At 45.1% G+C, this 17,498-nt stretch overlaps 1 protein-coding gene across 15 annotated transcripts in view; it reads right to left on the reverse strand.

Annotated features, from left to right (window-relative positions):
• Window positions 1-10,258, reverse strand: part of Mapk8ip3 (mitogen-activated protein kinase 8 interacting protein 3) — a 41,506-nt gene extending 31,248 nt beyond the window's left edge. For 14 of the 15 annotated variants that reach the window (XM_040748298.1, XM_040748292.1, XM_040748289.1 and 11 more), the window contains exon 1: window positions 9,813-10,258. In XM_040748298.1, coding sequence (XP_040604232.1) covers window positions 9,813-10,130 — 318 coding nt within the window. In that variant the 5' untranslated portion in view covers window positions 10,131-10,258. The remainder of the gene's footprint in view (window positions 1-9,812) is intronic. The other variant, XM_040748288.1, reaches the window with a different exon arrangement.
• Window positions 10,259-17,498: the final 7,240 nt, after the last annotated feature.

The raw sequence follows: 17,498 nt of genomic DNA on the forward strand, positions 1-17,498 counted from the left end.
AATCTTATTTCAATCACCCTTTAGTTCAAGATCATTCAATACTAAACTAAAAACTACAAGCATCAGTCTTTGAAAAAGCCCAGTCTGTTGAGTTTCTGAGTAAAATGATCATCATCAAACCAAGTGGAAAAAAAAAAAACTCTGCAAAATGAAAGACATCCTAATTAGGCCCAAAGAGGCGTCACCACCCACGGTGCAGTCCTGGGTACGGACATTGCCTCTGAAGAGGGCCAAGCTAAGTGAGTGACATTGTGGCGGATACCTGATGTGATTCCTACAGCAGTAAGGGTTGAGGAAGGAAGTGTAAGTACGGAACCAGAAACTGTAACGTGACCAAGAAATTCCATCTGTAGGAAGCATAAATACCTGCTGGGCATGAAAGGCAGAAAGGCTTCTCATAGGATACAAATATAAAGCTAACCTTGGACTTCAGGCCTGTTTCTGGCCATGCTTCGTGTAATAACCCACCTACACCCACTCCACAGCTGTGTGTCAGTCTGTCTCTCCTGCTGCAGCCTGTCCAAGGTCTTTGTGCTAGAGCGCAGAGCTCCAATGAAGGACAGAAGGATGACTCATTCTGTATAGGCAGTGAGAGTGGAAAACCCCAGAGGAGGGAGGAAAGAGACTGCAGCCAGAAGGCAGTCTCCTCAGGATTAAGGACATTGCACTCAAGTAAACTGAGGGAGGAATACCCCATAGCCAGCAAAATGCAGGGGGTTTGTATGTATATGCAGATATACAAACAATGAAAACAGCCTGGCGGTGGTGGCGCACGCCTTTAATCCCAGCACTCGGGAGGCAGAGGAAGGCGGATCTCTGTGAATTCGAGGCCAGGCTGGACAAGAGCCTCAAAAAAATAAAAATAAAAATAAAACAGAGAGGGGCTGGAGAGATGGCTCACAGGTTAAGAGCACTGACGGCTCTTCCAGAGGTCTTGGGTTCAATTCCCAGCAACCACATGGTGGCTCACAACCATCTACAATTCAATCTGGTGTATATGTAATAAATAAATAAATCTTTAAAAAAAAATAAAACAGAGAAACCCTGCCTCGTAAAAACCAAAAAAAAAAAAAAGAAAAAAGAAAACAAGTGATTGTGAATCAACTGGATACAATCACCACATGAAGAGTACATATATACTACTCAGCCTTTTTTGAAAAGAATTTCACAAAATGAGATTGCTCTTCCCATTTTACATATAAAATATAAAGTGAAGAAGTCAACTTTATAATCCTGTCAAATGTAAAAGGTGACAACGGAAGCCAACATTCAGGACTCTCAGGATGCAGAGTGCTGGCGATGCAATCTCTTACAATGGGATTCACAGGGCTGTTATAGCTTTTCTAAACTAAGCATGCTTTATTGGGAAGGTGAACCTCTTCTCTCTCACAGTTCTGTAGCCCAGGAACGCCCATAGGAACTCATCTAATGTATGAGAAGTGAACGCCAAGAGGAATCAAAAATCAGGTTCTTCTGCATTATTTATAGGAGGGAAAAAAGGGAATGAATCTCCAAAAGAAAAATGTGATATGTTGTTTATGAACTAATAAAGCCACTTGAGATCAGAATACAAAGCCAGCCATACTAGTTAGCTATAGAAGCTGGGCAGTGTTGGTACACACCTTTAATCCCAGGACTCAGGAGACAGATGCAGATGGATCTCTGTGAGTCCAAGACCACCCTGGGCTATTCGAGAGTGAATCAGTCTAAAAGAGAAACAGAGCTCACGCCTTTAATCCCAGCACTAGAGAGATACAGAAGGAAGAAGCAAAGGGTCTCATGTGAGACTCAGCTTCATCACAGGGAAGACAGGATCTCCATTTCAGCCTTGGTAGAGGTAAGAGCTACTGGCTGGCTGCTTTATCTTTCCACCTTCAGTTTGAAAAACCCAATATCTGTCTCTGGGTTTTTATTATTCATACTGCAGAAAAACATACCTTATTAGTCTTTTGTCTTAAGCAAGCAGACAGGCAAGGAGCTGGGGCAACTTGGGTTTATGAGCCTGTGTCATCACCTCTGGCTACTTTTTGGTACCAATAGGGGCACCTATATCCATGAAGTATTTATCCAAGGCTAGTTGGGACAGCAAACTCTAACATTAGATGTTCCTTTATGGCCAACTTTACATCTCCCACACTGTAGACTGTAGAACTACCTAGGTCTGGAACAGAAGAGCATGCCACCCAGGTTGAACATCTATATTCAATTAGATGTGGGTTAGTTCAGGAATGTAACAAGTGTTTCTCATATTTATGCTAAAAATACATCCATTTGAAACACCACAACAACTGATTAAATACACTCTGATTTTTAGGACAAGTAATCAAAGAAAAGAAAAAAACCACAGCACAGAAGTGGTGGTGCATGCCTTTAATCCCAGCACTCAGGAGGCAGAGGCAGGAGGACCTTTGAGTTCAAGGCCAGCCTGGTCTACAGAGGGAGTTCCAGGACAGCCAGGGATACACACAGAAACCCTGGCTCAAAACAACAACAACAAAACAAAACAAAACAAAAAAAAAACTGGGGGGGAGGGGTGTAATCATACCTGGTGCTCAAGGCCAGCCTTAGCAAAATAGTAACTTTGAGACTTGACTAGGCTATACACGTCCTTGCCTCAAAAACAAAGACCAGGGAAACATCTCAGTGGTTAAGAACACCCTTGTAGAGTATCTGGGGGTTCAATTCCCAACACCAACACGGCTTACAACTATTTGTAACTCTAGTCCCAGGGGATTCTTTGTCCTCTTTTGGCCTCCCTGGTTACCAGATACATAGGCAGTTACACAGATATACATGCAGATGAAACATCAGGACACATTAAAATGAATAAATTCAACAAACCAATCCACTACAATAACAACAACAAAAAAGTGTGGTAATTCATACCTATAATCTAAGCCTTTGGAAGATCAAGACAGTACTACTGTAAGTTCAAAGCCAGCCTAGACTAGAGAATAAGACTCTGCCTCAAAAAACTAGGAAAGAGGTCTGAGTGTGGTGGCTCATGCTTCTAATCTCAATACTTGAGAGGCAGAGGAAGGTAGATCTCTAAGTTTGAGGCAAACCTGGTCTACCTAGAAAGTTCTAGGTCAGTTAGTGAATACTAACCCATCTAGAGCTCAATAGTGAAATCTGAGCTCCAAAAATCAAACAAATAAACAAAATCAAAACAAAAAGAAAGTGTGGGGAGAAAGGAGGTAAGAAAAATAAAGCTAAAACTAAACCTAAGTGTCTTACTTCATTAAATCTTCCTTGGGGTGGGGGTTGAATGAAGATGTCCTTTTGAGGAAATCTATATCCTCTGCAGTCTTTCTCTAGTTTGGGCTGGTTTGTTTCTTCCTAAAGAAACATATCTATTTAATGTTTAGTATAGTGTGTTGTGTATGCACTTCTGAGTGCAAGTGCCCAGAGAGTGTAGAAAACAGTATCAGATCCCATCGATCTGTAACACATCCAATATGGGTGCTGGGAACTGAACTTGGTTGGGTATTTGCAAGAGCCGTCTATGGTCTTAACTATTGAGTCATCTCTACAGCCCCTTCAGCTGGCTTAAGCGTCCTAATCTGGTCCAGCTTTACCCACATTTTGATGTGATGACCTACTAGGGAGATGTTATAATGCCTTAGTTGATAAAGGTCCTTGTTTCAAGAAACAACTTTTGTTTTGTTTTGTTTTTTTGTTCTGTTTTGTTTTTTGAGACACGGTTTCTCTGTGGCTTTGGAGCCTGTCCTTGGAACTAGCTCTTGTAGACCAGGCTGGTCTCGAACTCACAGAGATCCACTTGCCTCTGCCTCCTGAGTGCTGGGATTAAAGGCATGCACCACCAATGCCCAGCAAGGAAGATAGCTCTGTGGGAAAAGCACTAGTCATAAAAGCCTGACAACCTGAGTTTAATCTCTGTAACTCACAAATACACTGGATATTGCATCATAGGTGAGATGTGAGACAAAGACAGGTCAATCTCCCAGAAACTCTTGGGCTAGCTGGCCTGAATATGCAGGTCAGCAGCAAAAATAAGAGAGACCCTTCCTTAGCAAGGTAGACAGTGAGAAGCATCTCTGGAAAAATGGTCTCTGACCTCCACGTGCATGCTTGTGGCATGCACTTGCTTACCTTCATACAAATCTCATTCATTCATTCACACACACACACACACACACACACACACACACACACACACACCCTTAAAAATGGCAGCTTTCTAAATATGAACCAGACAGAGCTATGGCTAAGTGTGTGTTTGCAGGAGTGTGTGCTTTTCTGAGTATCTGCTGAGAGGGAAGAAGGATAAGAAAAAAGCTAGCTAAGACAAACTGGGACAGGAACCCCAAGCGAAGCAGAGAATGGCAGGAGTGACACTTAGAATCCATAGGAGACCTAAGAGGCTTAGTGAGAAAGGGTGTTCCAACATTTTCAAAATAGGCACAGCTTTGAATCTGGCCCTGTTGATTTCAGGAATCTGTAAGAGAAACATTGCCAAATGAAGGAACATCCTTAAGGATAGAATCATGTCACATTTGACTTGTTATCCCCCAAATCTCTTTGTCTATAACAGGTACTCATTCATTGTGTCACAAGCAACAACCTCAACAAACCCCATGAAGCTCAGTGAAAAGCCAGACAAGTCTATATTCTGCATAAGTCCACTTAATTAACGTTCTACAAGATGAAAGTTAAAGGAAGAAGAGGCAGAGAAAAGCAGAGAACATGATCTGGGGGAAGACTAGAACAATGGGCAAGACTTCAGGAGCTTACAGGAGTGCTGAAAATCAAACTGGACACTAAGCATAACAGTCAGTGTATGTCAATGAGATCTTGATAAGGGAGTTAACCTCCACCACATAAAAACAAAACACCAAAGGACCATGAGCTCAGAGCAAAGATTCAATCTTGTGTCCAACATCACAGCTGATTCCAGGCACTAGGGATTTTCCCAGCAGTCCTCTTCCCAGCCCAGTGAGAATTCATCACCTTCTTGGCTGTTTCCTAGACAGCTAGCACCCCTCCTCCACCATCACAGGCATTTTCTTCTACCCGATCTCCTACACAACTGCTAAGATAGATCCCTCTAACTGGAGAATGCCCACTGAAAAATATAAACCTATGTTTGTTTTGTTTTGCCTTGTTTTTGGTTTTTCAAGATAGGATTTCTCTTTGTAACAGTCCTGGCTGTCCCGGAATTCACTTTGTAGACAGGGGGACCTCAAACTCACAGAAATCCACCTACCTCTGTCTCCCCATTGTGGGATTCAAGGTGTGTGCCACCATGCCTGGCACAAACCAATGTTTTAAGTACTTTCCTTTCTTGCTTGATGCGAACTTAAAAAAATATCGGTCACCTGCTTTTACATGAAGTCAACTCAACCAGACTGCTCACACAGACTGGTATGGTTGTCCTGGCCACATGTATTTCAGTTCAAGTTACAAGGAATGAGAAGCAGAGGCTGCACGTGTGGCTCAGTGGTAGAGAACTTGCCTACCGTACTTTGAGGTTCAGTTTTCCACTTCCAGCACTTCCACAGTTCCTTGAGTCACAGTGAAAATGCTCAAAGGCCACTGTACCCAGTAGCTACTGAACTCCATAGTATAAAATGCGGCAGGCCCATCGTCACAGGAAGTTTGTATGGCAGAATGGTTGTTCCAAAGAGACAGTCCTTGGGCCTTAGGAACCGAAGCATCAGTGTGGAGAGATGTGCACAGAAACAAGCTGGCTTTGTTTCCCATCACACAGGGCTAGCATCTCTTTGAGAGCACAGCTTGGAAAAAGAGAATGACTCTTGGGTCAAAGGATACTAAACTAGCCAAGAAATGATAACTTCTTCAGAGCTGGTACATGATAGGGAAGGTTCATATTCTCTTCAGCACACCATCAGATGCTAGAAGTGTGTGTGGATGTGGGGGGGCGCAGCGGCAGAAGTGGCCTGATGAACCTTCCAGGCTGAAGGATAGAAGCAGCACTTGGGAAGGTGGGGGGGCATGAGGGTGAAAGAACAGGCCTCTTCTCACTGAAACTAGGAATTTGAGAAAAGGGTGTCATCCTGGGTCTTGTGCCCCTTCAAGAACCATCTTTCCCATGCAACCTTAGTAGTTCTGGCTTGCTTTCTAAAGAGAATGGGTCTGGCTACCAGGTCACATGAAAGTAAGACTAGGACACTACTTGAAAAGTGACAGAACTAAGTGGTCATCATGTATCAAGGTTGCAAACAGCAGAAAATGAGAAATATAGGAGACTGCAGGGACACTGCAGGAGGTCTTAGAAGGGTGATGGAGTAGAAAATAAAAAGCAACATGGAAGAAAGCACGCATTTAGGACTCTGAGTGAAGACTATTATTTTGTATGCTTTCTGTGTATTATTTCAAAACAAATAATCTACAAATCTAGAATTTGGAAAAACTGACCTCTATTATAGATCCTCAGGCCTGTTTTCTGAGCTGCCACAGTGGTCCAGAGTCACCTTGGGTTTCTGACACAGCAGATATCACAATAATACATAGCAGAGTCATCAGTCTAGTCCTGTGTTCTCTCTGGCTGCACATGGTTTCTGAGCCTACCTGCTTCCATCTTTTAGAGACCCTTGGAACAAGGCCATCACTTAGGTGAGAGAGCGCTTCCTACCACACGTGAGGCACTGGGCACCACAAGAAGGAAACTCTGCTTTCTCCTGGTGACTCCAGCACCACTACACTGGAAAAACTTGCGGTGACAAAGAGGAAAGGCAGCTCTGACTACCACAGATTAACAGCTTCATCTATAAAAAACAGTATTAGGAGTTAGGGGATGTAGCTCAGCATTCAAGGGGACTTTGGTTTAATCTTTCCGTACATTAGGAAACAACTGCTTTTAATGTGACTGAAGAAACCATAAGTTGGGGCTGGAAAGATAGCTGCTGACTACTCTTCCAGAGAAGCTGGGTTCAACTCCAAGCATCTACAGGACAGCTCACAATTGTCTGTAACTCCAGTTCCAGGGAATCTGGTACCCCCACATTAACAAACATTCAGGCAAAACACCAATGCACATAAAATATATAAAATATTTTTAAAAAACAAGGTGTCCAAGCAGTGGTGAATTACTATTTGTAATATGAAAATAAAAATACAAATTCCTAATTTAACACTTTAATTCACTTATATGAAAGGTTCTATTTATTGAATAGGTTTGGTGTACAGGTATCCCCCTGCCCCCACTTAACGCCATACAAATGTTTTTCTCTTTTTTTCTTGGGTTTCTCCGTGTGGCTTTGGAGGCTGTCCTGGGACTCTCTCTGTAGACCAGGCTGGCCTCGAACTCATAGAGATCTGCCTGCCTCTGCCTCCCAAGTGCTGGAATTAAAAGGCATGCACCACTACTGCCCAGCAGAAATGTTTTTCTATGAATGACTATTCTTGTTTAACTAAGAAAAAAAAACCTCAGATCAAACTCTTCCATTTGGAATCTTTCTTTGTGTAGCAGCAAATGCCATATCAACAGTAAACGTCCAAAGGACACACCTGAGTCGCTTAAAATGAGCTGCAGAATGCTTCCCAGCACATTCTTTAGCATTAAGAAGACTAAGGCAGTAATAACACTAATACTGCCTTTCAAACATAATCTTTCTTCCTATGATCTAAGTGCTTGCCCATTGCAAGGAAAAAAGTAGCACAGTTGGCTGGCCTTTTCTAATCCTTTTCTCTTCCATTGGGAAAAGACTTTGGGATAAAAAACACTTTCTATTAGAATCATACCAATCAGTAACAACTAACAGATCACAAGGCCCAAGTCGTGCCATCCATGGCTGAATATAGTCCCTGAAACTGTATTAGAGTCTCTGCCCTCACTGGTAAATTCACCTTGCCACAATTGCCTTTCTGGGACACCAACGGCCAACAGTGATACTTATAGTGGAACTGATTCACTACTTCTGACAACCCACTCACTTAATGAGACAGCTACAACTGAAGGTCTGAGAGAGGCTGAGGCTGGGTAAGGTGTGTGGTCCCTGAGGGTAGGATGGCCAGACTGGCGTGGGCAAACTCTACAGCTGAGTCCCTCCTCCCAGGTCCTGATTCTAAAGAATGAACCACCTGGTACCAGGATAAGGAGAGGGCTAAGATGTTTTCTCTGCTTAAGAATTTTTTAAAAGCCCGCAGGGCGGTGGTGGCACATGTCTTTAATCCCAGCACTCACGAGGCAGAGGAAGGCAGATCTCAGTGGGGTAGAGGTACCATGGTCTACAGAGTGAGTTATAGGACAGCAAGTGCTACACAGAGACACTCTGTCTTGAAAACAAACAAAAAACCTTGAAGTTTCTGTCTTCTCCAAAGGCTGCCAGCAGCTCAGGTTACCCACCTCTGACTAAGTGCCTAGGACAGCACTCTCCTGCACCATGACAAGTCTGCATCTGGTGATGCATATAACTCCTGGCACATCACACCCATCTGAGCACAAGTCCCTGTCCAGAAAAGGAAGCTAGCCAGGAGTACACAGTAGTTTGTGGTTTCTGCTGATGTTTGTTTTTTGTTTCTAACAGAACTGAAGATAACTACCCACTACATTCCACAAAATAGCTAGAATGCCAACCGTTCAGTGTTTAGTCTCTCTTTAATTTTAACCTCATTGGAGGTTCCTTCAAGGGCATACTATGGGCATTTAACAACAGCTTCCACCTAGCCAGCCCAGCATCTGTTTATTTCTTGCTTTGCTCAGCTTTAAGAGTTGGGTCTTGGCAGTGAGTGTTACACTCTGCAAGCCACGTGTACAACTCACTGCTTAGCCCAGCTTGTAATTAAACTGGAGGGCAGAGGTATCTTCCCTGGAAACAATGTTAACACCACATAGAGCAGATGCCTATTGCAGGCAGAGCCCGTTTTTTTTAGCTGTCCAACTTCATTTTCTCCTTTTCCTCCATATCAGTGATCATAACTATGTAAGTACAGAGGCCAGGAGAAAAAGAATACCCAAATTCTCTGTCAAAGTATCAAAAGTCTCCAGAGTTCAAGACAATGAAGAGTGAATTCAGGCACAAGTCACAGCCTCACGGTTGGACTACAAGGACCAAACACTGCAGACTTCTGGGGAACTGCCCCATTATGCAGCAATATGACCCCGAAGGTAAAGCTCAGGGGCTGGTGCCAAAGTCTACCCCGTATCTTGGCCTGTCCTTTTGTCAGCGCTCAGTGTGTGACCTTGGTCTAGCCCAGACTCTTTCCGGAGCCAGTTCCCTCCTCAGTAATGTCTGCGTTCACCCCAGCCCTCCTCAAATCCTCAGAGCATTTAAATCCCAAGCCAGTCAAGCGGTGCCCGCGCATCCCAACTCTGAAACAGCAGCATCTCAACCGTCAAGAGCAAAGCAAAACACAGTAAGTAGGAACGATTCAACATAAACCCGTTTTTATCCTAACCGGGGCAGGGGGCCACTGATTAAGACGCCAACATACCCAAAGGATTTTTAGTTTCAATAGTAGTCTCTAGGACTGTGTCAACCTCACTGAAATGGAATTTAACCTCATGTAAGTAAGAAGCCACTTTCCACCATAAACCTAAGAGCATTTACTTCCAGCATAGTAGAATTTCTGGGCTTTGCGATCATCTAGGGCAACTTGCTCAAAGGACCGAAGGAATAAAAACTCAAGAGCCAGCAGGCGGCAGCCAAGGTCAAAGGAGAGCAGGAATGAGGAGCCCCCGTCTCCCGGACTCTGCACAGGCTGGGCTCTGGGTCCAAACTGGATAGAGGAAGCGGCACTTCCAGCGGCAGGATTCTGCCGCCTGGGCCGGGCTGGCTGCACCACGCTAGTCACCCCGTCCCCCTCCGCGGCGGCCGGGGCCCACGCACCTCCTCGGCCTGTTTGCGCAGCGCCTTCTCGCGCTCGTATTGCGTGAGCAGCTGCTCGTTGTCCTCGCGTAGGAGCTCCAACTCCACCTCGTGCTCCTGGTTCTCGCTCAGCACCGAGTCCAGGTTCTCCAGCACGTTCACCACCAGCGGCATGAGCTCCTTGACCACCTCCTCGTCATAGCAGTGGATGAGGCGCTCGAACTCACGGTAGATGGAGCCCGCCAGGCCCGACACACGCTCCGACATAACCGAGCCCGAGCAGTAGTCGTCCTGGTACACTACCACACCTCCACCCTCGTCCATCTGGATCTCCATCATCGCGGCGATCGCCGCCGCCGCCAGCGCGGCTCGTTCCTGTGCCCGAGTCCACGGGCCGCTATCACCTCAGGCAGTCGCCACCTTAGGATGCGCCGCCGCCCAGGCCGCGCCCGTCACTCCCTTGCCGGAAGTCCCGCCTGGCCGCGGAGGCGGAGCCCCGTCCTACCCCGCCCTGGGTCGTGAGCCCTGACGCTAGAGGAAACGCGGATGGGGAGTTCCGGTTGTGAAGCTGGTGGTTTTGGAGAGCTAGCTCTTTGGGGCTGGAAACTGGCTGATTCTGTGTCTCTGTCTGGTTTGTCTTCGGAGTTTGGTATATACTCTAGCCGACCTCGATCGACATGTGTCGTGTGCCGTTCCTGGATGTTTCACGCTCTGCTGGTTGCTTACTTCCTAGCAGTGGTTCATCTGCACCGTCCGCCTGAGTTCTGGAGTCCTTAGGTGTAGCAATACTTTGAGGCCGGAATATAAAGCTAGTCGATCTATGTGTGTTCATTTGCTGGGGACACCATGAGCCTGACTTTAAACTGTGGCACCTCGTGGTGTACTGACTGCTTTCTGCTAACATGATTCCCCCCTCCCAAAAGAGGGCGTCTGAACTGGAGTTACAGCTCATTGCGAGCAACCGTATGGCTGGAAAGAACTGAACCTCCTCTGTAAAAGCAAGTTCTTTCAACCGCTGAGCCATCTCCCAGCCACCAGATCTTACTCTTAACCACACCAACCTAATGAGTCCTGTAGCTGATATCCAGAACACTTAAAAACATTGCTCTCAGTGTGTGTGTGTGTGTGTGTGTGTGTGTGTGTGTGTGTGTGGTGACAAGGTCTTAGTGTGCAGCACTGGCTAACCTGGAACATGTTATGCCTGGCCTCAAACTCTTATAGATCTGCCCGCTTCTGCCATTCAGCTGGGGCTAAGTGCACATACCATCACTGGAGCTATAAATCCCTCGCCTTTTCAAATTGTTTGTTTGTAGTTGTTTTGGTTTTGTGGAGACAGGATTTCTCTATGTCGCTCTGACTATCCTGGAACTCAACTCAGAGATCCACCTACCTCTGCCTCCCCAATGCTGGGATTAAAGGCGTTGGTGCCATCACCACTTGGTGCAAAACTTTAATCCCAGCACTGCTGTATAGACAAATACCTACCCGAAGGAATTGTTTTGTAACAGGCCCTCAGAAGTTGGCACAACTTACTCCATGATGGAAGTGCCATTCAGGCTGTAAAATTAAGCATATAGACAGCACCACCTGCCAAAAATGAAAACAAAGACCTAATCCATAAAAATCTATAATTCTGGGAAAGTTTCTAAATCTACCAACCTTACTTTTTGGCTCTGTATTTCTGCTTCTGACTAACTGTTCTTGTTAACTGAAGTGTGTCAACCCAGGACTTTTTTTTTTTGCTTTTGTTTTGTTTTGTGTGTGCTTAAAAGCTCACCGAAAGGCTTGGTGTTGGAGGATATTCGATGACACTATGAACCTCAAGTTTACATTTGCATTAATTAAATAAAATTAACTTTAGGTCAGGTTGCTGAGCTAGCAACTATTTAACAAAAAGTCATCATAGAGCATCAGAGAACATCTGGGAGATTTAGAGAGGTACACCAGAAGCAGTAGGGAGTGATTTGGAGTGGTGGGATTTTTTATTTGAAATGGAAGTATGCTGTCTTTGGAGATTCCAGCAGAGAGAGGTTAGCTAGTTGCTACACAACATCTCTGAGCTAGAAAATTTTCACCCCGTCTTTGATAAATAAATAAAAAAATAGAGATTTAGTTAAAGCTACCTTTAGTGGCAGCAGCAGCTGATGTCTGAGGGAACAGAATTCATGCCAGACTGTGGTCTGAATGGCCAGGCCACTACCAGAGAAGCAGGCCTGTAACCATGGAGTTGCAATTGCTGGCTAAAATTGCAGTAGATTAAGGCACAGCCTCTATGCCAATTTTTTATTTTTTATTTTTTTGGTTTTTACGAGACAGGGTTTCTATGTATTGTTTTGGAGGCTGTCGGTCCAGCCCGGCCTCGAACTCACAGAGATCCGCCTGCCTCTGCCTCCTGAGTGCTGGGATTAAAGGCGTGCGCCGCCGCAGCCGCCGCCACCACCACCCGGCCTCTATGCCAATTTTAAAACAACAGCTTAAGGCTGTTCTGGAATCCTGAACACCCAGTGTAGTCACTGGCCAGTTAGTAAAGACTTTCTATTGGCTTAAACTCATGTAGTATATCCTGGTGAATACCCCCACCACTTTTCTGAAGACCCCAGCGAGATCCTTGAGGTCAGACCCTGAGACACGAGGGGTCTAAGAGCCCCTTAGAGCAAGGAAGAGTGAAGTGGTCAGGGAACCTCTAGGGGGCGCACAACGAGGGATGTTGCAGGTCTCCAGGTTTCCCTTTGGTCAATTGTTGCCTAAGGGTTGAGAGGTGTCTGACACTTCTACCCCCAAAGGAAACAAATTAGAAAGTCACCTGGTCTGTCACCTCTGGAGGTAATTGCTGTTAAGGCACCTTCTGTTTGGACACATGAGAGGTCAGACACAGCTCTCTCTCTCTCTCTCTCTCTCTCTCTCTCTCTCTCTCTCTCTCTCTCTCTCTCTCTCTCTCTCTCTCTCTCTCTCTCTCTCTCTCTCTCTCTCTCTCTCTCTCTCTCTCTCTCTCTCTCTCTCTCTCTCTCTCTCTCTCTCTCTCTCTCTCTCTCTCTCTCTCTCTCTCTCTCTCTCTCTCTCTCTCTCTCTCTCTCTCTCTCTTCTTTCTGTGTGTTTCTGTCAGTTCTGTTTCCCTATATTGACCAGTGGCTTTCTATGGTATGAAAACCTCCTAGCTTAATACCTGTGTCCCCTCTTGTTGGGGACTTTATCCTCTTGGTTCTGCCAGGTCACAGAGGGAGATAAAACCCTCCCACCTGTCCCACTTCAAGAGCTGGAGCACTTGCTTGTTTCATTGTTTGGCTCAGTACCTGTGTGGCCCCTGCCATCTAAGCAGAATGCACACAGGGGAGGGGAAATAATTCCCCCAGGTGGGATCATTCCCTCTGCTTTTGCCTGCTCTAAGCAGCCCCAAGGAAGGGAAAAAGTTCCTGTGGGCTGAGCCCAAAGGAAAAAGGGATTTCCACTTCTTTTCCTCTCATGATTCATATCACATTACTAACCAAGGATCTGTATAATTAAAAAACTTAAAATCCACCATTCTCTGAAAAAAAGCAGAAAAACATCCCCCGGGCTGGGCAGGGGGAAATCACTGCCAGACAACACAACTTGAACAGAATGGATTTTGCCTTTTGTCCAGCACCAAAGAGACTTTAGGCAACTTTCATTAGGTCCTTTTTAAAGGATTAAAGGCAGCTCCTAAAAAGGCTTTGTCACTCAAGTCAGCCCCAGATATTAGGGGGAAAAGGTTATAAAATTTAAAGGTATAAGTAGGTTCCAGTTTCTGTAGGTAGCTCAAAAGGTGCTTAACAACAGAGAACTAATTGGGAAAGAACTTTTGTATAAATGGAAAGTCACCATCACTTTCTCTGATAATGAGACACAGTTAGATTTACAGATACCCATCAAAAGTTTGGTGTCTTACCCTCTGTCAAAGGAATATCTCCGGGCTGAAAGTTCTGTCTCCAATCAAAAGATACAGTAGGACATCTCTCAGACTGACAACAAAGATTCCCCAGGACTGGAACACAACACCAAGTTCCTACCAGTTCAGACCCCATTCAGATTAAATAGTACCCAATGACCCTGGAAACAAAGAGGAATATTGAAGTGTCTAGTGCCTAGCTTAGAGAGAGAGAGGCATCCTGGTGCCCTGTCAGTCACCCTGGAATACACTTCTCATGCTTATGAAGAAATATGAGGCCTCTGATTCTTTCTGAGAAACAGGTGTATACTGTCTTAGACCTGAAAGATAATTCTCCAGCTGCACATTGGCAGAGATGAGTCAACCTGTCTTTGCTTTTAAACGAACAAAACCAGTGGGAAGTTACAGTGTGCAACTTACCTGGCAACTTAAAAAATTCTCCAACTTTATTTGATGAGACACTAAGAGCTGGCCTCCTGCCCGTGTGTCAGAGGTTTGCCAGGAAAATAAAATTATAAAAGGCCCAATAAAGGCTTAGGCTGCAATAGCTATAGATGTTCACTAAGAAAGCCCAAATTTGTACATCAGAGGCCACCTATCTTGGCTACCAACTGAGGGGAAGTGAAAAGAGCCTCTGTCAGAGTAGGATTGTTGTCATCCTTCGTATTCCAACTCCAAAGACTAAGAGACGGGCTTGAGAGTGCCTAGGTGGAGCCAGATGTTGCTGCCTCTGGTTACCAGTTTGTGGAAATATCAAGGCCTCTATATATCAGCACAAAGAGGGGCACTGTCCCCCTAACCTGAACTGAGAATGATTAAAAGGCATTTGAGATTTTTTTTATTATGAATACAGTGTACTGTCTATATGTAGACATGCCAGAAGAGGGCACCAGATCTCATTACAGATGGTAGTGAGCCACCATGTGGTTGCTGGGAATTGAACTCGGGACCTCTGGAAGTGCAGTCAGTACTCTTAACCTCTGAGCCATCTCTCCAGCCAGGCATTTGAGATTTTAAAAACAGCCCTGATTTCAGCTCCAGCCCTAATATTTCCAGATGTCTCAAAGCCTTTTCATGTTTGTTCACAAAAGACATTACAAAAGGGGTTTTAACCCAAACTTTGGGGCCATGGAAAAACCCTGTGCCGGAGCTGTGGGATGCCTGCTAGGATAACTGCGAGCAGGGAGTGGAACCAGCCCGAGAGAAAGACGTGTGTTGAGTCAACAAGGCTGAAAGGAGTTGGGGACTGAAGAGTGCTTTGGCACCAGACACGGACACGCAGTCGGGTTGTTTGCCCAGCTGGTTGGCAGTCGCTTTGGTCCAGTGCCTCTTCACTGTGCTCACTTCCCTACGGTTTGGAACAGTAATGTGTATATATCCTGCGCCACTACATGAGGCAGGTGGATCTGTGAGTTCGAGGCCAGTCTGGTCTATAGAATGAGTTCCAGGACATCCACGGTTGTTACATAGAGAAATTCTGTATTGAAAAACAAACAAACAAAAAGAAGCTTGTCCAATAGCTCAGGTTTGTTACTAGCTAAAACATTTAAATTAACCCATATGTCTTATCTATGCTCTGCCATGTGACTTTGTACCTTTTCTCAGTATAACATGCCCATCTTGCTTCTCCCTTGACTCCTCTGACTCCGCCCTCTTCTTCCCAGAATTCTTTGAATCTGGTTTTCCCTCTCAACTTTATTTTGGCCAGTCAGCTTCTTTTTTGGTTTGAGACAGGGTTGTTTTTTTGTTTTTGTTTTTTTCTTTTTTTGACAGGGTCTTTTTTTATAGCTTTGGAGCCAATCCTGGAACTCACAGAGATCTACTTGCCTTTGCCTCCCAAGTGCTGGTAGGCTAGCCCTCCCCCTTATTCTGATACCTGCTATTCTGCCTTTTGGGCTAATTCATCTGGATAATAGCAATATCACTGAGACTCTGAAACTTCTTGGTGGGCATGTACCAATGGTTCAACTAAATGTGCCTCTTCTGATGCTCTCAAAACTAAGTAGGTTGATCAGGACCTAGAGGTATTAAAACAACAGGTGTACTCCCTTGCAGAAATGATGCTACAAAATTTGAGAGGCTTAGATTTCTCATGTGCTAAAAAACAAAAACAACAAAACCATGTATAGCTTTGGGAGAAACCTGTTGTTTCTATATGTCACGTCTGCTGCGCGGCCTGTGTCCGAGAACGTGCGGAGGGTGTCGGGTATTGATAACACAGAGACTCGTTCAATGATATAAAGAGAACTTTAAACAGGCTCCAAAAAGGTTCAAGAAAAACTTCCTAAGAAAGGCTCCCACCAGAGAAGCTTCTGCTCTCTCCTCTACCCTCGCTGGTTCTGCTCTGACCCAGAGGTGGATGTGTGTGGGTTTTTGAAGGTGCGGTTAGTCTTTGGACAAGGTCGAGGTCAGGGCGGTTTCTGTGGGAAGGCCTTTCCCAGGAACTTATTGTATCATTTTTAGTAAACATGTTTTTACTAAACATTGTCTTACAGCTGCCTACTCCCAGGCAGAAGGGGAAGTGGCCAGGAACTTATTGTATCGTTTTTAGTAAACATGTTTTTACTAAACATTGTCTTACAGCTGCCTACTCCCAGGCAGAAGGGGAAGTGGGTCTCTGCTCAAGGTCTGGTGTTCCCACATCTATACTAATTGATCAGGAGTAATTAGAAAAATCTTGCCAGGCTGGAGAATGGCTCAGAGGTTAAGAGCACTGACAGCTCTTCCAGAGGTCCTGAGTTCAATTTCTGACAACCACATGGTGGTTCACAGCCATCCATAATGAGATACAGGTAGAATGTTGCATACATAACGAATATATATATATATTATTTAAAGCAAAGAAAAAAAATCTTGCCATGGTTGGGAAATAACCAGTTTTTCTTCTCTTGGTCCCCCTAGCTAACTACTCTGCTATCAGCACTAGCTGGGCCTTTAATTCTCATTCTGCTTAGAAAAACACTGGGACCCCTCATCTTAATTTTAAAAAGGTTGAGTCCATGATTTGACTCACTCACTAAGACCAGTGGGGAATGTTTAACGGGGCCCTAGACTTTAGCACATCTGACTCCATGATGGAAGTGATATTCAGGCCATAAAATTCAGCATGTAAACAGCACCATCTGGGCCGGGCGTTGGTGGCGCACACCTTTAATCCCAGCACTCGGGAGGCAGAGGCAGGCGGATCTCTGTGAGTTCCAGGCCATCCTGGTCTACAAAGCGAGTTCCAGGAGAGCCTCCAAAACAATACAGAGAAACCCTGTCTCGAAAAACCAAAAAAAAAAAAAAAAAAAAAAAAAAGCACCATCTGGTAAAAATGAAAACAAAATCCACCAAAGCCTATAGTTCTGGGAAAGTCTCTAAATGTCAACCCAGGACATGTTTTTTTGGGGGGGGGAGGGGTGGGGGCGTGTTTCCGTGACAGGGTTTCTCTAAGGCTTTGGAGGCTGTCCTTGTTGTTGTAGACCCGCCTGCCTCTGCCTCCCAAATCGTGAGCCACTACCACCACCTGGCCAGGACATGGTTTGTTTGTTTGTTTTTTACGAGACAGGGTTTCTCTGTGGCTTTGGAGGCTGTCCTGGAACTAGTTCTTGTAGACCAGGCTGGTCTCGAACTCACAAAGATCCGCCTGTCTCTGCCTCCCAAGTGCTGGGAATAAAGGCGTGCGCCACCAACGCCCGGCTTAAAAAATTATTTTTAAAGTTATGTATATGATCACATGAATGCAGGTATCCATCCAATAGAGCCCATCGGATTCCCTGGAGCTGGAGTTACTGATGGTTGTGAGCCACCCTTCCTGGGTG

Source organism: Mesocricetus auratus, unplaced genomic scaffold (genome assembly GCF_017639785.1).
Source record: "Mesocricetus auratus isolate SY011 unplaced genomic scaffold, BCM_Maur_2.0 Super-Scaffold_100007, whole genome shotgun sequence".
Lineage (NCBI taxonomy): Eukaryota > Metazoa > Chordata > Mammalia > Rodentia > Cricetidae > Mesocricetus > Mesocricetus auratus.